This window comes from Schistocerca cancellata, chromosome 1, assembly GCF_023864275.1.
Source record: "Schistocerca cancellata isolate TAMUIC-IGC-003103 chromosome 1, iqSchCanc2.1, whole genome shotgun sequence".
NCBI classification, from domain to species: domain Eukaryota; kingdom Metazoa; phylum Arthropoda; class Insecta; order Orthoptera; family Acrididae; genus Schistocerca; species Schistocerca cancellata.
Window position 1 is genome coordinate 468,669,957 of NC_064626.1, and position 27,082 is coordinate 468,697,038.

General features: G+C 43.6%; 1 protein-coding gene across 1 annotated transcript in view; it reads left to right on the plus strand.

Annotated features, from left to right (window-relative positions):
* The window catches only part of LOC126183416 (serine/threonine-protein kinase Nek8-like), a gene marked incomplete at its 5' end in the record, with an annotated part of 65,897 nt that extends 39,354 nt beyond the window's left edge, over positions 1-26,543 (plus strand). The window contains one exon of the mRNA XM_049925413.1: positions 26,354-26,543. Within this exon, the coding sequence (XP_049781370.1) occupies positions 26,354-26,543 (190 nt within the window). The remainder of the gene's footprint in view (positions 1-26,353) is intronic.
* Positions 26,544-27,082: the final 539 nt, after the last annotated feature.

Consider the following 27,082-nt stretch of genomic DNA (forward strand, 5'->3'; position numbering starts at 1 on the left):
GGATGTAATGGATAAATGGCACACCAATTGGTATTTGGCAACAAGGAATGTGAGAACACTGAACAAGCCTGGAGGACTAGAGAGCCTGAAAAAGGAAGTGAAGAAATATGTGACGATGGCGACAGTACAAGAAGTGAAATGGAAAGGAAGCAGAATATTAGCATCTGCAACACATCCACTGTTTTATAGCTGTGGAAACAGAGGATATGGAGGAACAGGTTTTTTGGTTGATAATGCTCAGAAGGTGGCCACATTGAACTTTAAGCCTGTTAGCGAAAGAATCTGCATACTACGAATGAAAGCCCGTTTCTTCAATATATCCTTCATAGGTACATATGCACCAACAGAAGATGCAGAGTTGGTGGAAAAAGATTTTATGAGCAATTGGAGCAGGAAGTAGCAAGGGTGGCAGAGCACAATGTTAAGGTGGTCATGGGGAATTCAATGATCAAGTAGGAAAAGAAATCACATACAGGAAAACGGCTGGTAAGGAGAGTCTGCAAGAAGTTTCTAATGATCTTTATCCAGCTATCTGATTTAGATTTTCCATGGTTTCCCTAAATTAATTCAGGCTAGTGACAGGATAGTTCCTGCTGTAAGGCCACAGCCAACTACCAATCCCATGCTTTCACACTAGACCTATAAGTATGTAAATGGCTTTATATATGAATTGATTATATTTATATAACTACTACTACTACTACTACTACTACTACTACTACTAGAAAAATTCGTGAATAGAAATACTCATAATTTTTTTTATTTTTTATTTTATTTTTTTTTACAGGAAAAATCTCTAAATGGCCAGCATTTACTGAGTCTTCACATTAACTCAAATAATTGTTTGTGACTCCCTCCAGTGGTTTCAGAAATTTTCTGGAATGTTATTCCTTCCTGTGACTGACTTCATTGTGAGTCTTCCAGATCTCATTTGGACTTTGACTCTAATATTCTGTCCCCTTCATCCTCCAAATAAAAACCAATTTCATATTATGTCACATTATCAGACACTTAACCCCTTCCACAGAGGCCCTCTGTGTACTTCTGTGAGGTATCCACACTTTAATGCTGATGTTCTTGCTTTTATATTGGCCAAAAGTTATTTTGACTTTTCTGTTTGACAGTCCATTAATTTTTGGTGTCTTCACCTTTTTTTCTACAGTTATTTCTCCTTACCTTTCTTTCACTTCCTGTTGATATCACTTCCAAGTGACTTAAATTGCTGTGCTCCTTTCTATTTGTGAACATATTGGAATTTCCCTCATTTGTTTGCAGGTGAAGTATGTGTTCTGGTATACACACTTTCTTTGCAGTTACCTTTATTTTACTGATATTTGTCTGTCCATCTTATGTGATTGCTATTTCTAGAGATAATTGTTCCTTCCCTGCTAGTGGTGGCAGTCATGTATCACAGTATCTGCAGCCTTGGCATACCTCAAATGCACACCATTCTTCAGTTCTTTATTAGCCTACTTTCTTGTACATACTCTTACCGATTAGTCTATTAAATTTCAGTCAGCTGTTCATTAGTAATAATCTGTGATCAGTGTGTACAAGCTCCTGAATATACTTGACAATCCAATATCTGATTTTAGGACATCTGTCTCACTGTTATGTAATCCAGCTGATCTTTTCCTGTGTCTCCTGACCACCTTAAAGTACACGTTCTCCTCTTACGATTTTTTTTAAGCTATTATTAGCTAAAGTTTGTTAGCAGAACACAAGCAGTCTTTCTTTTCTGTCATTGCTGCTGATAAATTCATATCATCCTGCAACTCTGACTTCTATTCCTTGTGTAATGCAGCATTCCAATCCCCCATAGTTATAATATTTTCATATCTTTTTATATACTGAATTACTTGTTCAGCTCCCTTACAAACACTCTTTATCTTGTCATCTTCTGCTCTTACAATTGGCATGTATATCTTTACTAAAGTTGTTGTTGGTTTGTTTTCAGTTCTGAAGACAAAAACCATATTGCTGAGCTGCTCATAGTAACTCATTCTGTGTCCTACCTTCCTATGTAGAACCAGTCCTATGCCCATGATTCCTTTTCTGTTATTGTTCATATTACCCTATATTCATATGAGCAGAAATCTGTATGTTCTTTCCATTCCATTTCACTTAACTGACCCCTTCTATAGCTAGAGTCTAGCTTCGTATTTTTCTTTTCAGAAACTTTAGCTTCTCTACCTGATTTTCACTTCAGACATTGCACACTGACTCATAAAATGTTACTCTTTCATTGATTCTCAATTTTTTACTCATGATTATCTTCCCCCTCTCCTGAAGATAGCAATGGGCTACCAAATTGGGATCTTTTTCCAATGGAATGATCATCATGAAACTTTTTTCATTTACAGGCAACATTTAATGTGGATGTACATAAGCCTTTTTAATGCAGTGGATTCCATTATCATATTTATTCTCAATGCCATTGATCATTGCTGGCTATTCTGGCTCTAGGGGTAGTTGCCACTCCAAGAGAAAGAGGGTATCCAGAATATCTATCTGCTCCTCTACTCTCTTGTTTGCTTTATGTAGCAGTTGTGCTAGTAGGTTATTTAATGGAAACTAGTGTAAAATAACAAGTCCGCTTAAAATGAAACTTCGGCCAGTTTTCTATTAAATCTGATTTAATTTTAACAGCAGTTGTTATTGCTTATTAAAGTTTGAGTCACAATTCATCTGTTATTTGTGACAAAATGGTGAATCACCATTTGCTTTGATAATATAAAATGTATTAGCAAGTGGTTGAAACTTTTTAGTGTAAAAATTCATTGTTTCTGTGTGCACTTTTGCTACTTTAATCCACCTGTTTGTTCTTAACAAGACTATTAATAAACTGATAGATGCTTATGAACTTGAGCATAATATCTTGAAAGGAGGTACATTTTGTGAAAGCAGTGCATTTTGAAAAGCAAGTAAACTGAGACATAAATGCTGGCCATTACGGAGTTTTAAAAGAATTATCAGTATTAGTGATAGGCATACTCCCCTCATCCTTGGGAGTGAGGTGGTGCAGTGGTTAGCACACTAGGCTCACATTTGGAGGACAGTGGTTCAAATCAGTGTCCAGCCATATAGATTTAGGTTTACTATGATTTGCCTTAATTGCTCCAGGCAAATGTCACAATGGTTCCTTTCAAAAGGCACAACTGATTTCCTTCCCCATCCCTGACACAGAGCTTATGCTCCATCTTTAATGATCTTTACACTGATGGGTCGTTAAACCCTAATCCTTTCTTTCTTTCTTTCTTCCTTTCTTTCTTTCTTCCTTTCCTTCCTTCCATCCTTCGTTCCCATCATCCTCACAGCAGGTGGGTCCTCCTCATTCTGGTGTCCAAGTGATCTGACCTTCCTTTTAACATACCCCAATCTACCTCTCTCTCCTCCCAAAGGAAGAAACTTAGTTGTGAAAGTTAAGTTAGTGTGTCCCATTAGTACTGACATTCATCCTGAAAGGACTGGTACTGGCAAACACTACTGTTTCATAATTTCATAATTTTCATGAGACAATTGTCTTTTTGATAAAAGTCCAGCAAATTTTGCGTGGTAGGCTTTATTTAATGATTTTCCTCACACATCTGTTTTCGTAGCTTGTAATAGGATGAAAAGGAAAACAGGTAAATGTTTAACTGAATTATAAAGTTCACACAATCTAAATTAAGTAAAGGAGTGAGCAAAATAGGATACTGAAAGAAACAAGAAAATCACAAATGTGACTTAGGAAAAGAACTTTTCCCACAAAAATACATTTGATGAGGACCTGTTCAGTGTTGTGTATGAAGAGGATCCAGCTTGTCTTCAGTGTAAGGACCTATTCTTTGATCTAAGCAGCAGAACATTTGGATAAAGCATAGATAATAAGATTATTATATTAATTGTGTTAATGTGTTGATTTTAAAGTTTTTTTAGTGATGAATGACCAGCATGTTCCACTAGTTATAAAATGTGCTTTCAAGAAATTTAAACCTAACATAAATTTCAGCGTTTAATCTCCTCTTAAGATATAGTAATATATTTGCTGTGTGTATCCTTTTTCCAACTGTAAACATCTTCTGAATGGTATAGACAATTGTTGTACGTTTGTCTCTATTAACGTAAATATATCTCAACAGTGATATTGTCTTCAGTCTCTTGAAAGCAAAATAGGGTCTTTAAGGGAAACACAACATAAGCTACTGGTGTGCACCACTTGCTTTAGTTCCATATTTTTCATTATGCAACACTTGCATTAGGGAAACTAAAAGTATAATTTAGTTAAATGTTGTAAATGTTTGAAGTGAACTGAAGCACATGCAGAATATGAAACTGAGCCATCTGTTCAAGTGACTCCATAATACTGTCACAAATATTGTGTAATATTGTTCAAAGACTGTATTGTTGCAGAAGTTGACAATTGTGTTTTTTCCCACCAATCATAAAGGTATTAAAACAGAAGATGCTTAAGGTGGTCCCAATATCTCAAAATTATGGTGGAGGGCACATGTAATAGCCATTCTGAAGCCTGGAAAACACAGTAGGGACACCAAGAACTATAGGCCGCTATCTTTCCTGTGCCAGCTATACAAGATATTCAAAGAATGCCACTCAGCTGACTCATTCAGCCTATTGATTAACTGCTCATTCCACAAGTAGGCTTCAGATGAGGCAAGAGCACTGTTGCACAGAACCTCAGCCAAATCATCAGCATATTGAAGATGGTTTTGAAACCACACACATCACAGGAGGTACTGCCATTGCCTTTAGTGCTGCTTATGACATAGTTAACCACCATATTCTCTTACAAAAAGTACTTGTTCTCATACAAAACTTACCAGGTTGGTATCAACACTGTTGCAGAACAGAAGGTTCCTTGTCGATTTTAAAGGGCAACAAAGTACCCTAAGTGAAGGCTCCAGAAAAATAGACTGCATCAAGGAAGCCTGATGGCACCATTTCTATCTAATGTTTATACAAATGACCAGCCCCTTTCTAACAAGAAGTTTTATCTATGTGACAACCTATGCTGACCTTGCCCATCAGGTGCAACATTTGAAGAGATAGAGCTCTTTGTGGTACCTTGAAAGGACTAAGCACATACTCTAAGTCAAAATACCTAAAGCCCAACCCGTCAAAAACTTAATTCTGTTCTTTCTATCTCAGGAACAGGGTTCCTCAAGAAAATTTGAATGTGTCTTGGAATGGCACCCTCTTGGAACATTGCTTCACTCATAAGTACCTAAGGGTAACATAAGAGTACTCTTTTACCTTCAAAGAGCACTATTCCAACTTCAAACAGAAAACCGGCACTTGGAATAAAATATGAGAACATTAAGAGGCACAAACTGGAGAGCTAAGCCTCTGCTTTGGTCCTGTGCTATTCCCCCTGTTTGGTAAAAAATTTCTCATGCCAAAACTGCAGACCCTGCTCTAAATGAAGCTTTCAAGGTAATTACTGGGTGCTTAAAACCTGCCTAAAAACCTACCCTGCTAAAATGATTTACTGTCTCACCACTATAATACCTTTAAATATTTGTCACAAAGTCACGTATTGTTTGGTCATGAGCTACCTCACTGTAGGCTAACACCAAGAAAGTTTTCTTCAAACAGCAGAAAATTTGAAACTCTTTCCAGAAAAGTCAAGACTCTTTTGGTGGAAATCCATACAAGATTGGATTGAACCATTAGAACATCTTCTGGCTGGCCACAGTGATACGTGGGGTGTTTAAGAGGTCCCTTAACCACTTAAGAACTGGCTTCAGTAGGGCGAAGTTCTCTCTTACACTGTGGAGTTTCACATTTGAGGACAAGAAGTGGGTGAGGAGAACAACAAATTGTGGAACACCTGTAGCACTGCCCTCTTTGTCCATCTACCTGTTCAGTGTAGGACCTTATACTTGCAATTGATAGTGCTCTAGGTGTGGCCCACTTTTAGACAAATGTCATCCAGTTTGCCAATTTGGCCAATATTTTTGAAAGTTCATTTTTTGTAAATATTTATGTATTGCATGTAGCTATGTCTGCTGTAATGGTAGGCTGCTAATGAGAGTAAATAAACCAATCATGTAAAAGTGAGTGTAACTTTCTTCTCAGCATTATTGTGTGTTAGTATAGTAACCAGCCATTATTCAATAACACTGATCTATTGAGTTTGGTATAAATGATTTGTTTCATACAGTTAGGAAAACTTAACTTGACACTGGGCTTCCCCACAGTAGAACATAACACCTGGAATGTGCAAGTACCTGTAATCCACTATTGGTCTCCTCTAGTGTAGACTGCCAGTATTTACAAAGTTTTTTGTGGGCATGCTTGTTGTGGTGAGGGTGACACTGGGACTTTATGGGCAGCCCCACCACCATTTAACTCAAAGTCACTGAAATGGAGTCATGTTTCCTAATGTTCTACAGGAGTATATGGTGTCAGTAAATATACCTGTTTTACTCATTTGAGTGACACCACCAGCAGCGTGTCTCAACAAATTATCTGCACTGTGTGCTCATGAAGCTTTCAAACATTTAATGGCTCAGAATATGGTTTTTGTAGTGAAGGGTGCACTGTATCAGTTTTTAACATTATGTGGGAGCATATTTAAAATAGGACGAGGAACACAATCTACAACTTCTCATGGCTTTGATGCTGTAGTGCTTCCTCATATGTTGTTGGTGAGGTGAATGGGCTGATTTCGTGACCTATGGTTGCTTGACACTGCACTTTCTGCTGCAGTGTCAAGCGACCGTGGGTCACGAAATCAGCCTATTCACCTTGCCAACAACATGAGAGAAAGCACTAAAACATCAAAGCCATGAGAAGTGGTAGATTGTGTAGCATGCTATCTACCAACATAAATGTCTAATAGACTCATGTAAGTAAGAAAATAAAAATAACCCACTGAAGATAGCACAAAAAGTGCTGAAACATGTCTGGGTAAAACAAAACAGAACATGGGTCTTGCATATGGTGGAATTCCTCATCCTGTTTTCATAGCAAGCACGGACATAAGAAGAAGAAGAAGAAGAAGAAGAAGAAGAAGAAGAAGAAGAAGAAGAAGAAGAACTGCAACACCACAAGATGATTATACTTAAGGTCTTTGTGTAAGAGAATATTTAAGGTCTATTTTGAATTTGATTTACTGCAACAAATATGGCAGTTCTGTAGCCACTGGTAGCTGATGCATTGAAAAAATCTCTAATGGTGGGCATATTAGTTCTCCATAAATCATTTCTGCTTTTGATTCTCCCAATGTTTGGCTTACGTGCCATGCAGCAGGACACATAACTGCAGCTTTTAATGTTCTGTGCCAGTTCCTGACCATCTCATTGCTTGTGGAGTGGTAGTTGGTTCTATAGTAGTGTAGGAAACCACGTAACATGGACATCTTGAGGAACAGTGTCAACTCGAAATGCTCCCCCTGCGGGTCCGGGGTAAGAATAGGCCCGAGATATTCCTGCCTGTCGTAAGAGGCGACTAAAAGGAGTTTCAACTGTTTCGGCCTTCCATGTGATGGTCCCCCTTGGGGTTTGACCTCCATTTTTCTAAATTTCTACAGAAGTACGAGCCTTTTGGGGAAGGACACCTTACGTGGTGTACCACTGGTCCTAAGTGCACTCAGACCTTGGCACTCAGCATTGCACCGGCGTTGTAACCATACCCACTATTACTCAAATTGGGCCTAAACGCCTTTTGGGTTGTCCCAGTTACGCCCATAGTGTGTCTCCATCTGCACCAGCGATCATGATGGACTTTCCATGGCACCAGAAATCCAGCACGGTAGCCAGCCCGTTGTGGTGGGGTCGTCATGTACCCTCTAGGTTGTAGCCCCCTGACAACACAGGGATCGTACTGCCGATACCTGAGCTGCACCCTCCCCACGTCGGCCAAGGAGTAGATGCCCGTCTCCTTGGGGCATCAGGACTCCCGGCAATGGTCATCCTGCCAGGTGGCCCTTGCTGCGGCTGGGTGGCGCCTGTGGGGAGAGCCCCTGGTCGGAGTGGGTGGTATCGGGGCGGACGTTTCGCAGATGAAACGTCACCACGTATCGGGTCGCTCTGCGGCCGAGTCTTTCAAAAGAAAAAGTACCGTTTCTGGTTCTGGTTCTCCTGCCCCTTCCCCCTTGGCCACTCCATGGGAGGAGGGACAGGCCCGCCGGCTTGGAGCGAAGTACTTCCCCCGCTATTTGGTCTGTTCTCGAACCGATGGGGGGACATTCGCCACCTCCAAGCCCATGTTCTTTGTTCAGCACATTGAGGACATCTTCGGGGAAATCGAGGCTCTCAGCAAGATGCGTTCAGGGTCCGTACTAATCAAGACCACGTCCGCCACACAGTCGGCGGCGCTCCAGGCGTGCGACCGCCTAGGGGACATCCCAGTCTCCATTGTCCCACATCTGGCACTCAATAGGACGCAGGGGGTTATTTTTCATCGTGACCTCCTGCTACAATCTGATGAGGAGCTCAGGGCCAACCTGGAGCGCCGAGGCGTGCATTTCGTCCGGCGAGTCCAGCGCGGCCCCAAAGACCGTCGCATCGACACTGGGGCCTTTATCCTCGCCTTCGAGGGGGACGTTCTCCCGGAGAAGGTAAAGGTAATGTGCTACCGGTGTGACGTGCGACCCTACGTTCCGCCTCCTATGCGCTGTTTTAGGTGTTTGCGCTTTGGGCACATGTCGTCACGGTGTGAGGCTGAGCCCCTCTGTGGCGATTGTGGCCGTCCTCTTCGTGAGGAACATACATGCACCCCACCACCTCAGTGCGTTAATTGTCCTGGCGTCCACTCGCCTAGGTCCTCAGACTGCCCCGCATATCAGAAGGAGAAGAAGATACAAGAAATCAAAACTTTGGATCGGCTGTCTTATTCTGAGGCCAGGAAGAAGTACGACCGCCTCCATCCCGTGCCATTGACCACTTCATTTGCCTCAGTTGTGTCCACTCCTTCCGCGGTATCCTCACCCCTCTCCTGTCCCCCCTCCGCCTCCTCCGCCCATCAGGGGGCTCTGCCTCCGCCTCCCAAATCCCTCCCTTCCAAATCCTCCTCCCCCGTGGCCCCCACCCCCTCTGCCCCAGGGGCCATCCTTCCTCCTCCTTCTCCCCACACGCCACCTGAGAAGCGATCCTCTTCTCAGGCGTCCATCAGGGACACGTTCCGGACCCCGGCTTCCGAGGTCCGGCGTTCCAAAACGGACCCCGCGCGTGAGGACCTTCTTCGGGTCCAGCCCACCATCCCTGTGCCTCCTCGGCCTTCCAAGAAGGCCTCCAAGAAGTAGTCCCTATCCCCCTCTCCACCCCAGCGCGTTTCGACTGACGCTCCATCCGTGAGTCGCCGCTCCCGGCCATCCTCAGTTTCGCCGGGACGCTCTGCTGCCAGGCGCTCAGCTGGCCTTTCGTCGGCAAATGATGCTGCCCCTCCTACACAACCAGGGACAGCGGCCGCAGCTGGCGACCAGTCGATGGAACCGGATCCGCCTCCCGTCGGTTGTAGCATTGTTCCCTCGCAACCTGGCCCTCTGCGGCCGTCGAGGTGACCAGCTCTTCCCCCGTCTCGTTCCCCCAACTTTTTGACTAGCGATGGCGTTGTTTCATTGGAACATAAGAGGTATTCAATCTCATCGGGAGGAATTACAACTGCTCCTCCGCCTGCACTGTCCGCTCGTCCTTGGACTCCAGGAAACCAAGTTGCACCCAACTGACCGTATTGCCTTTACCCACTATACCTCGGAGCGGTATGACCTTACCCCTGTGGACGGTGTCCCAGCTCATGGTGGGGTCATGTTGCTCATTCGGGACGACGTCTATTACCATCCCATCCCATTGACCACCCCACTCCAAGCAATAGCTGTCCGCATTACTCTTTCTGCTTTTACTTTTTCAGTTTGTACCATCTACACTCCACCGTCGTCTGCCGTTAGTCGGGCTGACATGATGCACCTGATCGTTCAGCTTCCCCCGCCGTTTTTATTGTTTGGCGACTTCAATGCCCATCATCCCCTTTGGGGCTCTCCTGCATCCTGTCCAAGAGGCTCACTCTTGGCAGATGTCTTCAACCATCTCAATCTTGTCTGCCTCAATACAGGCACCCCGACTTTCCTCTCGGACTCCACTCATACCTTCTCCCACTTGGACCTCTCGATAAGTTCTACCACTCTTGCCCGTCGGTTCGAGTGGTATGTCCTTTCTGACACCTATTCGAGCGACCACTTCCCCTGTGTCGTTCGTCTCCTGCACCACACCCCATCCCCACGTCCTTCGAGCTGGAACATACTGAAAGCTGACTGGGGACTTTACTCATCCCTGGCGACCTTTCCGGACCACGATTTTCCCAGTTGTGACAGTCAGGTCGAATACCTCACGACTGTTATCATCCATGCTGCCGAACGTTCCATTCCTCGTACTACTTCTTCACGTCGCGTTTCCGTCCCCTGGTGGAACGAGGCTTGTAGGGACGCTATCCGTGCTCGACGACGTGCTTTACGCACCTTTCGCCGCCATCCTACATTGGCGAATTGTATTGAATACAAACGACTCCGAGCGCAATGCCGTAGAGTCATCAAAGACAGCAAAAAAGCTTGTTGGGCCTCTTTCACCGGCTCCTTTAACAGTTTTACTCCATCTTCCGTCGTTTGGGGTAGCCTGCGCCGGCTGTCGGGTATTAAGGCCCACTCCTCGGTACCTGGCCTGACCTCAGGTAATGCGGTCCTTGTTGATCCGGTGGCTGTCGCCAACGCCTTTGGCCGCTTTTTCGAGGTGGTTTCAAGCTCCGCCCATTACCATCCTGCCTTCCTTCCCAGGAAAGAGGCAGAAGAGGCTCGGCGACCTTCCTTCCACTCGCTGAATCTGGAAACCTATAATGCCCCCTTTACTATGCGGGAACTCGAACGTGCGCTTGCACTGTCCCGGTCCTCTGCTCCGGGGCCGGATGCCATTCACGTTCAGATGCTGGCACACCTTTCTCCGGCGGGCAAAAGCTTCCTTCTCCGTACCTACAATCGCGTCTGGACCGAAGGTCAAGTCCCCATGTGTTGGCGTGACGTCGTTGTTGTTCCTATACCCAAACCCGGGAAGGATAGACACCTTTCTTCTAGTTACCGCCCCATTTCTCTTACAAGCTGTGTCTGTAAGGTGATGGAGCGCATGGTTAATGCTCGGTTAGTCTGGATTCTTGAATCTCGACGGCTACTTACTAATGTCCAATGCGGCTTTCGTCGCCGCCGCTCCGCTGTTGACCACCTCGTGACCTTGTCGACATTCATCATGAACAACTTTTTGCGAAGGCGCCAAACGGTAGCCGTGTTCTTCGACTTGGAGAAGGCTTATGACACCTGTTGGAGAGGAGGTATCCTCCGCACTATGCACAGGTGGGGCCTACGCGGTCGCCTGCCCCTTTTTATTGATTCCTTTTTAACGGATCGAAAGTTTAGGGTACGTGTGGGCTCCGTATTGTCCGACGTCTTCCTCCAGGAGAACGGAGTGCCTCAGGGCTCCGTCTTGAGCGTAGCCCTTTTTGCCATCGCGATCAGTCCCATTATGGATTGCATTCCACCTAATGTCTCAGGCTCTCTCTTTGTCGATGACTTCGCGATCTACTGCAGTGCCCAGAGAACATGCCTCCTGGAGCGCTGCCTTCAGCGTTGTCTAGACAGCCTCTACTCATGGAGCGTGGCAAATGGCTTCCGGTTCTCTGAAGAAAAGACGGTTTGTATCAACTTTTGGCGATATAAAGCGTTCCTTCCGCCATCCTTACATCTCGGTCCCGTTGTTCTCCCATTCGTGGACACAACTAAGTTTCTAGGGCTCACGTTGGACAGGAAACTGTGTTGGTCTCCACACGCCCGTTGTACACATTCCCTTAATGTCCTCAGAGTTCTTAGCGGTTCATCTTGGGGAGCGGATCGCACTGTCCTGCTTCGCTTGTATCGGTCCATAGTCCGATCGAAGCTGGATTATGGGAGCTTCGTCTACTCGTCCGCTCGGCCGTCCCTCTTATGCCGGCTCAACTCCATCCACCATCGGGGGTTACGTCTTGCGACCGGAGCCTTCTACACTAGTCCTGTCGAGAGTCTTTATGCTGAAGCTGCCGAGTTACCGTTGACCTACCGGCGCGACGTACTGCTGTGTCGGTATGCCTGCCGGCTGTCGTCTATGCCCGACCACCCCTCTTACAAGTCCTTCTTCGCCGATTCTCTCGACCGTCAGTACGGGTTGTATGTGTCTGCCCTGCTGCCCCCCGGAGTCCGCTTCCGTCGCCTGCTTCGACAATTGGATTTTGCCCTCCCTACCACCTTCAGAGAGGGTGAGAGCCCGACACCACCTTGGCTCCAGGCTCCGGTTCATATTTATCTCGACCTCAGCTCACTCCCGAAGGATGGTACTCCGGCTGCAATGTATTGCTCACGGTTTGCCGAACTTCGTGCTCGACTTGCCGGTCACACCTTTATTTACACCGATGGCTCCAAAACTGACGATGGTGTCGGCTGTGCCTTTGTCGTCGGGGCCGCCACATTTAAATACAGGCTCCTCGACCAATGTTCCAGCTTTACGGCCGAGCTTTTTGCTCTCCATCAGGCCGTTCAGTATGCCCGCCGTCACCACCATTCATCGTATGTACTCTGCTCTGACTCACTCAGTGCTCTTCAGAGCCTTGGAGCTCCCTATCCGGTCCATCCCTTGATACAACGGATACAGCAGTCCCTCCATTCTTTGGCTGATAATGGTGGTTCTGTCAGCTTTCTGTGGGTTCCCGGACATGTGGGAGTGCCTGGGAATGAGGCTGCGGATGCTGCAGCCAAGGCTGCAGTCCTCCTGCCTCGGCCAGCCTCCCATTGTGTCCCGTCATCCAACGTTCGTGGGGATGTCTGTAAGAGGCTTGTGTCGTTGTGGTGGGATGCTTGGTCATCCCTCCAAGGAAACAAGCTCCGGGCAGTAAAACTGCTACCAACTGCTTGGACAACATCCTCCCGACCATCTCGGCGCGAGGAGGTCCTTCTGACCAGGTTGCGGATTGGGCATTGCCGGTTTAGCCACCGCTACCTGCTCTCCGGTGACCCAGCCCCGCAGTGCCCTTGTGGTCAGGCATTAACAGTGCGCCATGTTTTATTGTCATGTCCCCATTTTAGTCAATTTCGTGTTGTCCTGTCCCTGCCATCTACTTTACCGGATGTTTTAGCTGATGACGCTCGAGCAGCTGCTCGTATTCTGCGTTTTATAACTTTAACTGGCTTGTCCAAGGACATTTAATCTTTTTACTTATTTTGTCTGCATCTTTGTCGGGTCCTTCTGGTGTCCCCTCCATCCCCTTGAGTTTTACCAGATTCCATGTGCTCAAACAACAGTGACTGGGCGCTAATGACCTCAGCAGTTGAGCGCCCTTAAACCCAACCAAAAAAAAAAAAAACTCGAAATGCCATTCCTGATCTGTTGCAATATGAGCTTACAGTCAAAATGGGGTATAAAGGCCACTAAAACATTCCTTGCTGTTGTCTCTTCTGAGATGTCAGTGACTGATATCACATCATCCCACTGATTGTATCTGTTGACCATGATAAATATATAGTGATATCCTCCCAATGGCAGTAATGAGCCCATGGTATCTGTATGGACATGGGAGAAGTAACTTGTTGTCTCTGGGAATTCCCCCACTGGCTTGTGTGCATGTCAGTCCACTTAACTTCTTTCTTAATTTCTTTATACTGGACCACAAAAATCTCTCCATCAGCTTTTGCACTAGGGTGGGTGGGGTTATGAATACTGTCAACTGTTTTGCATAGTGTTATGGCCACAAAAGCTTATGGGTGAAAAAACCTAATGGCTTCCAATCCTTTTTGGCTGATGAGTGGAGAGCTGCACTAATAGCTTGCAGGTTAGCATCTACCACTATAGCTAATGGTGATCTTGGACTGCGTGAGACAACAGAACTGCTTTCTGTGACTTTGCTTTTGTCTTTTTGAATGTGCACTGCGTTCCTGGCATCCATGGTGGGGGTTGTTATCCTGTGGTGTCATTACCTGATAGTGCTGTTGTAGTGATGCATGAATCTCTGCTGCTCCCTGTAGGTGTCATTGATAGAAATTAGCAATTCCCAAGAATCTTCGTAATTGGTAGAAATCCATTGGGCATGGAATGACCTTAATCAGCTCAATCTTCCCTTTTAGTGGATAAATACCAGCCACTGAAAAAGTATGCCTGAGGAATGTTGCCTGCTTCTGGTGCAGAATACATTTTGCTTTACTTATTATTAGGCTTTATTTGCGTATCCTGCTGAACACTGTTCTGATGTGCTACTCTTGCAACACTGCTGCTTGAGAAAATATCAAGATATTATCCAGATAAATTAAACAGAAACACAGTCCCCGTAACCATGTCTGGCATCATTTTGTAAATCAAATGGCATACATAGGTATTTATATACACCAAATGATGTTACTACTGTGGTCTTTGGTTTGTTCTCTGCTTCTAACAGTATCTGATTGTGAGCCTTGTAAGCCTATTTACAATCAACCATGCTGAAGATTGTAGCTCTGGCTAGCACATTTGTGAAGTTCATTACATGAGGGTTGACTGAAAAGTAATGCCTCCACCTTTGTAACTCTGTAACATTTGGCAGTGTTGATAAGTGGCAGGTACTGACTTGTTCCGTATCCTCTTTTGTACAGCTTCAGTTGGCGGAAAGCCTTAGCCTTGAATGGTTGTGTTGTTACAGTGTGAAGTATGGAACCCTGCGCAGACGGATGCTCAGTGCAATTTAAGCAATGTGCAGTCATTGAATTCTTGACAGCAGAAGTTGTCACCCCAAATGAGATTCATCAAAAAATGTAATCAGTTTATGGTGATCGTGTTGATGTGAGTTCTGTGCATCTTCATTCTTGTAACGCGAAAGGAGTCCCTGGCAAATTTAAAGTCTGTATGCTTTCATTTCAGGAGTAAGCATCCGGGGTACCCATTGTGCATTGATCTTCTGATAGCCAAGCAAAGCAATAATGTGATGCACACGTTCTTGTGAAATGTTGATTGTGCTTGCAGTTTCTCTCTGAGTGATAAGACGATCATCCTGAATCAATCTATCAACATTTTGCTTGTGAAACTCAGTGGTTGCTGTCACAGGACTACAAACTCAGTTTGTCATGCAGGTCAGATGTTCCCGCCTAAACAACTTTAAACTTACTTGTCCAACAATGCACAGTACTCACATCAACACAATTACCATAAACTGCTTTCATTCTCTGATGAATATCCTTTGGGGTGACACCCTCTGCTGTCAAGAATTCAATGACTGCACGTTGCTTAAATCGTATTGACTGTCCGTCTGCGCAGGGTTCCGTACTTTACACTGTAACAACACAATTGTTCAATGCTAAGGCTTCCCGCCAACTGGAGTTGTAGAGAAGTGGCTATAGAACAAGCCAGTACCTTTAGCATACCAATGCTGCCAACTGTTGAAGAGTTACAAAGGTGGAGGCATTACTTTTCAGTCAACCCTCATACTAGGAATTGGATAGCAGTCCAGGATAATATGTGCATTTAATGCACGGTGATCTCTACAGTACCCGCAAGTGTTGTTTCTTTTTTACCAACTGCAGTGGTGATACCCACATGGTATCTGCTCTGTGTATAGTGCCAGCTTGCAGTATCTCTTCAAACTCTGCTTTTGTTGCAGCCATTTTTCTTAGCCTTAAAGAGACTAGCTGGCCAGGTGTCATTTTATTATGGTGTGCCATAGTGTGCTACACTTTTCCTATTTGACCATCAGCTTCCTGTCTGGTCTCTTGTATAAGCAAGCTACATGGAAAAGAGATGGTACTTTTATGATCTTTCCTATAGTACCTGCAGTGACTTTATTGTTCATCATACTCTGGCTACTTTGAGATTTACCGACAGCCTAATATCAGTTTCACCACCTTTGTGATTCCCCTGTGGGTTCAGGGGCTAGTGTAGACCCAAGGTATACCTGCCTGTAGTAAGAGGTGACGAATAGGAGTCTTTTTCTTTTTGGCCATCTAACTTATGCCCCCCCTCCCCCTTTTCAGAAGTGCGGGCCATTTGGGAAAGGATGCCTTGCGTGCTGCATCATACATTCATTATGTGCTGAGACCTTCTGCACCTGTTATTGACATGGCTCTGCAACTCCATCCATAATCCAGCTATTTTGGTGAGGATGCCTTGCAGGATGCTTCACTTGCATCCATTGTCTGCTGTCCTCTTCTGCACCCATTATATTTATGGATTTTCTCACATCCAGTATTCATCATGGTAGCTTGTCTGTCGTGGAGGGGTTGTCATGTACCCTCTTGGTTGTAGCTCTCTGACAATTCAGGGATTGCACTGCTGATGCCCGAGCTGCAAACTCCCCATATATGCCAATAATCTTTGGGCATGAGGACTCTCAGCAAAGGCCATCGCACCAGGTGCCCTTTGCTGTGTGTAGGTGGTGGCTGTGGTGAGAGCCTCTGATCAGAATAGGTGGCATCAGGGCAGATGACCTGCAGGGAAGTGGACCATGTCATCTTTTTCTGGTGGCCGAATGGCCCCAGCTCTCTCTAAGAAGGGAAGGCTAGAGTTCAGCATTGAGAAGTATGACCCCAAATCATTCCCCTCCCTAGCATCACCATGGGAGGAATGTAGGGCCACAGAGAAAATAGATGTATTTGCCTTGGCACTTAGTTTGCACAAACAACAGACGGGCACTCCTATCTGGCTGCAAAGCCTCTATTTTTTGTTGAAAACCTGGAGGATAAGTTTGGGGGTAGTGGCAGTGCTATCCAAAATGTATTGGATCAGCTGTGATTCAGACAGCATCCCCAGTCCAGTCACGGGCGTTGCTCACTTGGGGCAAGCAGAGTGATACTCTTGTTGGTCACTATCCATAAAAGCATAAGCATGGTCCAGGATATTATTTTTCATAGAGAACTCCTATTGCAGTCAAACAAGAAGCTACTAGCCAACTTGGAACAATGGGGTATTCACTTCATCCAGCATGCCATAGGAGAAAGATAACAGGGTTGCTACCGCTGCCTTTGTCTTGGCCTTTGAGGATGATTCGTTACCTGAAAAGGTATACTGATGGTATACTGATGTGACATAAAACCATATGTCCCTTACCCTGTGTGGTGTTTTAAGTGATGGAAATTTGGGCATATGTCTTTCCAGTGCAATTCCAGCACCACATGTCAAGATTGTGGACGTCCATTGCATCTGAATACTCAGTGCCCCTACTCCCACCTGTGTCAGCTGTGGAGAGAACTAATCCCCTTCTTGCCAGACTACATGGTTCTTCAAAAGGGGAGGAAAATTATAGACAGGCTGACTTACCAAGAGGCTAAAAAGAAATATGACTGGTTGAATCCCCTTTGATTGACATCCTCCTATGCTGCAGCTATGACTACATCGCCCTCTCTGCTTTGTACAGTGGACCCTCAGGGCTGCCTGATTACACCCTGCTCCTTTTGTGATTGGAGGTGCTTCCTCTTCTGTTGCTCCCAAAGCAAAGTGTTTACTTTGTCTGCTCCCTCCAGCCAGAGAACCAACAGCCTCCTCCAGCTCCTCTCACACGGAAGGATTCCTTTGGGACTTGGGACTTTGCCTTCCAAAGTCTCTCCCCATGCAAAACTGGATACCAGCCAGTGGCTGAAGGAGCCACAAGCCATTGATCAAAGGGCTTCATGCTCTTCATCTGTGCCTGAAGCTTCTTCAGAGCAGCCCTCGCAGCAAGCCCCTAGAGAGAAGCGAGAGGTCAAACAGATCAAGAAGAAACCTGGTAAGAAACAAACTCTGGTGGTCTCCACACCACCACTCCCTATCAGTTTTGTATCTGAGGACAACATAGAGATTCTCATATCCCCTGAGACCTGTCTCGCTGACACCTCAGCAGTGATGGTAATGGATACAAGCATTCAACCAGTGGCTGTAGATCACCAAGAGGGATAAATTGCTTCTCTGGTCCATTCCTGCCTTCCCAGACTACAGAAGGTGTCATCTTCCAGTGGAATTGTGGTGGTTTTTTCCCCTATCTGGCTGAGCTATGACAACTCTTAAGCATTAGAAGTGCTTTCTGCATTTCCCTTCAGGAAACCTGGTTTCCAGTAATGCGGACCCCCCCCCCCACCCTTTGTGGCGATCAGAGATATTACAAAAATCGTAATGACTGTAACAGCATGTCAGGTAGAATATATACATGTATCCTTACCTCTGTCTATAGAAAAGCAGGGCCCCTTCAAACAGCTTTAGAAGCTGTGGTTGTCAGGGTGAGAATAACACAGGAAATTACCATCTGCAATGTCTACCTTCCACCAGATAGTGAAGTATCACAATGTATGGGCTACACTAATTTATCAACTCATCCCATCTTTCCTACGTTTGCATGATTTCAATGCCCATAACCCATCATAGGGTGGAACCAAGATTACTGGCTGTGGTAAAGATGTTGAGAATCTGCTAAATCAGTTTGACCTTTGCATCCTAAATACAGATGTCCCCAGTTATTTCAGTGTGACACATGGCACTTACTCGGCCATTGATCTCTGTTTGCAGTTCTGACCTTCTACTGTCTATTCACGGGACAGCTCACAATGACTTGGGTGGTGTGTGACTACTTTCCACTCTTCCTGTCTCTGCCCCGATGTCACTCAGCTGGACATTGCCCATATGGGCTCTTACCAAGGCTGACTGGGATGCTATCATTTCTGCTACCACCATTGGATCTCTATCGCATGGCAACATTGATGTGGTAAGGCAGAATATTATTCCAACCATTGTTTCTGCAGCTGAATCAGCAATGTCTTGTTCCTCAGGTTGCTCCCCCTCCCCAGTGGAAGACAGTGGTTGCCGGAAATCACTGCATACATTGTAGGCAGGCTCTACAATGACATAAGCGACACCCATCAATGGAATACCTCATTGCCTTCAAATGGCTCTAGCCCGGGTCCATCAACTAATCAAAAGGCAGAAGCACGAGTGCTGGGAATGGTATGTCTCCACTATTGGAACATTAATATCTCCTTTCCAGGTTTGGACTAAGCTCAGATGTGTTTGCGGATATCAGACCCCTACAGGAATACCTGGGATTTCAAGACATATATACTGACCCAGATGAAATCTCAGAATGTTTTTCTGAGTATTATGCTTGTACCTCTGTGTCTGAGAATTACAACCCCACCTTTCGTACCCGAAAGTAGCTGGAGGAACACCACCACCCATCTGTTACTACACACCACCCTCAGTCATATAATGCTCCATTCAGTGGGTGGGAATTGATCAACACACTTGCACATTGCCCTGACACTATGCCTGGGCCAGACTACATCCATCACCAAATGATTAAACATCTATAAGCGGGTAACTAGCACCACCTCCATGCCATCTTCAACTGTGTCTGGTGTGAAGGAGAATTTCTGTCACAGTAACAAGAAAGTATCATTGTTCCAGTGACAAAACCTGATAAGAACCCGCTAGATATGGATAGCTATTGTCCTATTAGCCTCACCAGTGTTCTGTATAAGCTACTTGAACATATGGTGAATCGGCAGTTGTGTTGGTTCCTTGAGTCTCCAACCCAGAGGGCTTTTGCCAATGTCGCTCCAACACTGAGGACTTAGTATACCTGGAGTCTGCCATCTAAATGGCCTTTCCCAATCATCACTACCTTATTGCTGTCTTTTTTGACAAAAGCCTGTGACACCACTTGGTGACACCACATCCTTGCTACATTACATGAGTAGGGCCTCCAGGACCCGCTCCACATTTGTATACAGAACTATTTGTCACTCAGCACCTTCAGAGTTAGTCAGTGCTTTGCACAATTCTTCCCCATATACAAGAGAATGGAGTCCTGCAGGGCTCTATATTGAGCATTCCTCTCTTTATAGTTGCCATTAATGGTCTCGCAGCAGCTATGGGGTCCTCAGAATCAGCCTCCTTATATGCTGATGACTTTAATTTCCTTTTGCTCATCTGCTATTGGTGTGGCTGAACATCAACTGCAGGGAGCAATACGAAAGGTCATGGGCCTTCACCCACAACTCTGTTTTCAGCTGCCAAGACTTACGTCATGCACTGCTGTTGCCATCGTACAGTTCACCCACACCCACAACTTTATCTTGATGACCATCTCATTAATGTAGTGGACTCTTATGACTTTTTAGAACTGGTTTTAGATACCCATTTAACTTGGCTTCTCCATCTTCATCAGCTTAAGCAGAAGTGCTGGAAGCACCTAAACATTCTTTGATGCCTAAGTCACACCAACTGGGGTGCAGATCACTCTACACTTTTGCAGCTGTACAAAGCCATTGTACAATCCGATCTTGATTATGGGACCTGGCATATGTTTCAGCATCACCCTCAGCACTTTGGAAGCAGGACCGTATCTACCACTGTGGAGTTTGACTTGCAACGGGAGCTTTCTGAACGAGTCCTGTGAACAACCTTCTGTTGTAAGCTGGGCTTCCTCCATTGTGGATCAGGTGACAACAATTGCTTGCCAGTTAGATTGCACACATTTGCAGCTCATGTAAAAATCCGAATTACCTTCTCCTTTCCTCTACCTTGGCAGTCCATCTCTGAAATGGCAGCCCAGGTCAGGGTTATAATTGCAGTCCATGTCCGGTCCCTTCTCACTGAACTAGACTCTTTCCCTCTACCACATCTCCTCTGGGTCCACTCCTGTACATCTCCAACATGTATACCTTGACCACAGGTTTGTCTGGACCTTTCCCAAGTGCTAAAAGACTCAGTTCATCCTGCGGTCCTCCACCATGTTTCTTTCTATTCTTGATGCGTTTCAGGGTTCAGAAGTAGTTTACACGGATGGCTCAGTTGTTGATAGTCATGTTGTGTTTGCTTATGCTCATGCAGGATATACTGAAATAGCATTTCTTGTCATATGGGTGCAGTGTTTTCACTGTAGAGCTGGAAGCCACCTCTCGCACTCTTGACCCTATCCCTTACCGCCCCAAGGTGGCCTTCCTCAATTGTAGCAACTGCTTGAGCATCTTAAAAGCTTTTGAGCAATTCTATCCTCAACATGTTGTGGTAAAGTCCATTTATGAGTACGTTTACATCCTCGAACAACATGGATGGCCAATGGTTTTCGTATGGACCCTGGGACACTTTGGAACCCCAGGAAATAAACCTGCCGACAGCCTAGCCAAAGAGGCTACTCGTAAACTTTATTTATTTATCTTACAGCTCGAAACATGTATTTAACATGCATGGGCAATGTTATAATAATTACATTTAGATTATTGATACAAAATATAAATAGATTACATGCTACTAAGTAAAATATCATTTAAGTATATTTAACATAGCATTCCTGAGGTCAAATCATGTCAGCACCATACTGTATGGGCACTTCAATACAAGCCACTTTTTTAACTCTTTTTTTTTAAATTCTACCAGAAAGCTGTTTCAGGTTGTTTGCAGAGAATTATAAAATATTGCTCCCTTAATGAATGGGGTATTTGTTGTTAGATTCAATCGTCTGCTCACCATATGAAAGTCTGATTTTTGTCTTGTATTGTAATCATGGATTTCCATATTCCTGTTTGTCACTTTTTTGTCTTTTTTCACTAATAATATTGATTGAAACATATATACTGCATAGATAGTCATAATATTAAACTTAATAAGCAGGTTTTTACATGAAGTTCTGGGTCTTACTTTTGCCATAGTTCTTATTACTCTTTTCTGCAATACAAATACCCTTTTTATATTGTATTGGCTACACCCACCACACAATACAATTCCATGAGATAGATGGGGATACACCAACCCAAAATACGCTATTTTTATTGCTTCAATATCTAAATATTGAACTAATCTCCTTAGTAAATACAGACTAGATGTTATTTTACCACAGACATTATCTATTTGCTGATTTCACGAAAGTCTGTCATCTATATATATCCCCAGAAATTTACATTCTGAACAGGTATTTTCGTGAATGTCCTCATTTAGAACAGTATTTTTATTTGAACTACTTGTCTTAAAATAAATTAAATTAGTTTTGTTAATATTGACCCTCAGGTTTTCTTTTTCAAAATGTGTTTGGGCTTTTTCAACAAAATTCTGTACCACTGAATTTAGGTCATCATTACTACGTGCCCAGCAAACCCCAGAGGTGTCATCAGCATACATAGTAATACGATGACTGGTGTCTAATACTTTTGGGAAATCATTCACGTAGCAAATAAACGAGAAGGGGCCCAAGATAGAGCCTTGTGGCACATCAAAATTTATATTCCTTATCTTTGATCTTCTTTTTGCAATTACCTCTCCATTATCATACACAACTTCTGTGCATTGTTGTCTATCTTTAAGGTAAGATTCTATTAAAAGCAACAGTTTCCCACTGACACCATTATAAGCAAGTTTACTTAAGAGCGCCATGATGGACTCTGTCAAACGATTTGGAAAGATCTAAAAACACTCCTGCCATTCCATAACCCTCATTTATTTTCTCCGTCAGACAGTGTACAAACTGTACTGCTGCAGATATGGTGCTCCGACCACTTCTAAAGCCGTGTTGGAAATCTCCTATTAAGTTATTCATATTATAGTGCTCAATTAGGATTTCTAGCATTATTTTTTCAATTAATTTACCAAACACTGAGGTTAAGGCAACTGGTCTGTAGTTCTGTAGTTGTTTCTTTCCCCTTTTTTATATAAAGGTTTAACTATAGCAAGTTTGTTTCTTCGGAAACACACCTTCTTCAAGTACACAATTTATTAGATGGACTAATGATCTGGCTAACTCACTCTTGCATCTTTTCAGTAGAAAAGGAGAGAATTCATCCCATCCAGCTGATCTTTTATTTTTTAGGTTGTCAATTAGCTCTGTTATGTCCTTGATGGTTACTGTAGGTAGCTTACAAGAGTTCCGTTCCTTTTCCTTATCACATTTAAACTGCCTCTCCTGATTCATGCAAGTATCATTTTCAATAGCATCTATAAAGTAATCATTAAATATATTGCTAACTATATAAGGATCAGAAAAGTTATCATTATGTATACTTAACTCTATATTATTAATTTTAGTTTTTGAATCAGTGTTCCTCATATCATTAAATACTGCACAGCACGACTTTGAGACACAGTCAGAATTTTGGATCTGTTTACTAATATGTTCTACTTCCCTTCTCCTTACTCCCTTGCGATACTCATATTTATATTTTTTATAATCCTCTTTATATGAATCAAGACTGGTTTCTCTGTGTAGCTTATACATATACTCCATTCCTTCTTTGAGTCTTTTTGTTTTTTAATCCAGTTTTACACGTTTGACTACTGGAGGTTTCATTTTATTTACATTGATCTCCTTTGCCAGGATAGTAATATTGATATGTCTAGTTAAAATTTTTACAAATATTTCCCATTTGCTGTCAACTCCCCTTTCTCTATAAACTGATTCCCAAGATTCTTGACCCAAAGTTTTCTTTAGCAAGGTGATGTTGTATTCAGAAAATAATCTTCTATTCTCATAGTTTTTGTTTTGTTTAAGTTTATTAAGACAACCAATCACTAATAATTGTCCTAGATGATCAGATATGTGCCTGTTTACAGTCTGTGCTGACACAACATTTTCATAATTGGTCATTACATGATCTATGGAACTGCTGCTTGACTCAGTTATTCTAGTGAGCCCATGACCAAGTAGATCTTTAATATCATAGGATCGTATGCAGTCTTGTAAACCTTTGCATTCCTGGCTGTTGCTTAGTGTGTTTATATTAAAGTCTCCTAACATTATAATATTTACTGTATTGCCACCCTTGCTTAGCTTCCCCAATACACTATCCAGTGCTTCCAGGAAAACCTCAAAATTACTGGAAGGGGCTCGATATATACCTACCACAATAAGTGGGACGGATACAAACATTAACTTAATTATCACTGCTTCAAAGTCTTTCTCGATACAATAATCCTTAACCTTAGGACTACTTTTTGTAGTTTTGGTGACACTACTTGCATTTGCAGTTGCACTTTCACACGTGGTTTTCAATTCTTGTTGCTGTGAGTCTGGAGATCAGCTTAGTAAAATCTTATCTTTGATTGGTATCGTGCCAAAGATTTTTGGGCTCTGGAATACAGAATGGCACTCCCTGACTTTGCCAAATAAGTTACATACTGGTAAAGGAGATGACGAATGTCCTCCGTGCAAACCTCTCGCAAGGACTCCACATCAGCCATACTTGACTGACTCAAGGTCACCACCTGTGTCATGGGACCTACCTCAGTGCCACTGTGGTTCATGCTTTGCAGTGGTCCACACCCTTTTGGACTGCCCAAATTTAGCCACCCTGTGGCAGGCTTTTAATCTCCCTGAAACACACCCCTCCCTTTGCTTTTAGGTGACAATTACTCAGCAGCTAACATAGCTGATGTTTTATCCATAAAGGGAGTATTTTTCATTCTTTTTAAGGGTGGGTGCCTGACCCTCATCTTTCAGACCCTCACCCTACCTGCATTTTAACTCTTCCTTGCTCTCTCTGGTGCTGTCTGTTTCACTTGGTGTTCATCTTTTCAACATCTGTGTTTGTCTTCCCTTGAGTTTTTAGGCTGGGGATTTTAGTATATTACAGAGTGGCTGGCTCATCCTTTTTTATTCTTGTGATCAGCCAGCCAAGGCCATTTGCTATATTATAACAACTTTTACTGATTTTTTTTTCTGTTTCATTATGTTCTCAATTTTCTACTTCAGTGTGGTTACACACATAGTTTCTCATCTTGTTCCTTTCCCAGATTTCAAGCAATAGGGTTCCTTTGGGGTATGGTTTCAATCTGAGACCTGTGTGACTAAGGAGAAAGGGGCTGATAACCACACAGTTTAGTCCTTTTAATCTCCAAATCAACCATCCAACCAGTCACATTTGAGAGCCAAACTTCCACTTGAACTTCCTGCTAAAACCAGCTCAACTTCCACCTTGCAATCCCCTCGCAGCAAATTGTTGACTGCCATAAGATTCACAGACGTGGCTACCATTGCATTCTTATTCTGTCCAACTGTTAGCATGCTTACATCAGAATGTGAATCGATCATATACAAAGCAATGGTTTGCTTTTTTTGCCCCTCATATAAACTGATATGATAATGTAAGCAAGCATGATTGGTTCTTTCCATTTTTGGTCAATCTGCCATTAACTACTGGGCCAATCTTGAACGTTTGACACTGATTAACTTTGCTTATGCACTCGTCTTTGCTTTAAGGAACTGTCTCATTTCTTTTATTTACAACTTTGCACTCTTGTAGAATTTCATGGCCTGCTTGTCTTTCACTTCCTTGATCTATCATCATGAGTACATCACTTGCTACTGAAAATATATAGCTGATGCCACTTCTTTCACAGACCACCACAGCTGTTTTTAGTGGTAATAGTAGTGACACATTAAATTGTGCTGCTTCTTCAGTGATGCTCCTCAGGCGATGCTATGGATCTGACAACATACTATTGTTGATATATTCATTCTGTAATAACGGTTGCATGCATTGGTCTAATGGTACATCTCACTGACTAATGTTTTCCTCAACTGGAGGTATTTTTATGATGATGGCTTCAGTACAAACTCAGGGATCATCACTGCTGCCTTGGAATCTAAACTGTTGACTGCTACAGTGAACTTCATGTGGTTTCTGGTAGCATTGTTTTGTGTAAATGCTGAGTCCAACATCATGAACAACAACTTTTTTTCCAGAAGAAACTTTGGAATCTACACTTTCGTTCATGGGTTAGAAACTGTGTCAAACTTGTCAAGCAAACTGCTAGTCATACTTTACAGAGATAATTTATTGTCCTGATTTGAGCTTGACAGTCATCTGTTTTCTTTTGCAGATCTTGCAGCTGTAACAAGTGCATCTTCATCGGAAGCCATTTGGTGTTTTGGCATGAAGTCACCATTTGTTTTGCATGTTTCCTGGGGTCTCTGCACTCTTCAGTATTCCAGGAGTCACCAGTTTACTAACCATCCATCATTTGATAATACTAATTTGGGGAATCAGCAATATTTTATTCAACTGATCTAGTTCACACAGTTAGGAAAATACAACTTGACAAGAATGTGAGTGAATGACAAACTATGAAACTTAAAGGCAGAGAAAAAATATAACAATGATAAGATGTGCCTGCAGCTGAAAGAACAATAAAATACACTGTGAATTTGAATCTGAATTTGATGCTTCCCATATTAGCAAAAATTTTCCAAATTTTTGTTTAGCTGTAGGAATTTTGTAGAAGATTCTTACATCAAATGTTAATAACATAGCAAATGCAGTTGGAATACATACATTGTTAATCTGCAGCTCAGTTCCATATCTGATGTGACCTTTAGTTGCTCTGTAATTACATCAAAGTATGTGAAATGATTGTGGACCTGGAAATTGTTGCAGCAAGTCTCGAGCACAGACACTAGTGGGTACACCATGCTATCTATCTCCAGAGCTGTGTGACGGGCGTGACTATGGGCGTGAGAGTGATATCTGGGCTACTGGAGTAGTCATTTATGAGATGCTTGCACTGCGAAGGCCATTTGAAGCCCCGGTGAGTGCTGTACTAGAATGTGAACTTCTAAGATTGTGAACATTGTAGTATTAGGTTAGCACATAAGTAATGGAAGTTATTTGAAGTGTATCATTCTAGAAATAGTCCATATGATGTTTCAACCAAAGTGCTGAAATAGTACGCTACCTTCGTGGTGACCCCATGAGCTACCTTCATGGTCAGTTGAACCAAGGTATATTCCTGATAGACTGAAATATGTAACAGCAATACCCGTTCATAAAACTGAAAACCCCCATGAACCATGGACCTTGCCGTCGCTGGGGAGGCTTGCGTGCCTCAGCGATACAGATGGCCGTACCGTAGGTGCAACCACAACGGAGGGGTATCTGTTGAGAGGCCAGACAAACATGTGGTTCCTGAAGAGGGGCAGCAGCCTTTTCAGTAGTTGCAGGGGCAACAGTCTGGATGATTGACTGATCTGGCCTTGTAACATTAACCAAAACGGGCCTTGCTGTGCTGGTACTGCGAACGGCTGAAAGCAAGGGAAAACTACAGCCGTAATTTTTCCCGAGGACATGCAGCTTCTACTGTATGATTAAATGATGATGGCGTCCTCT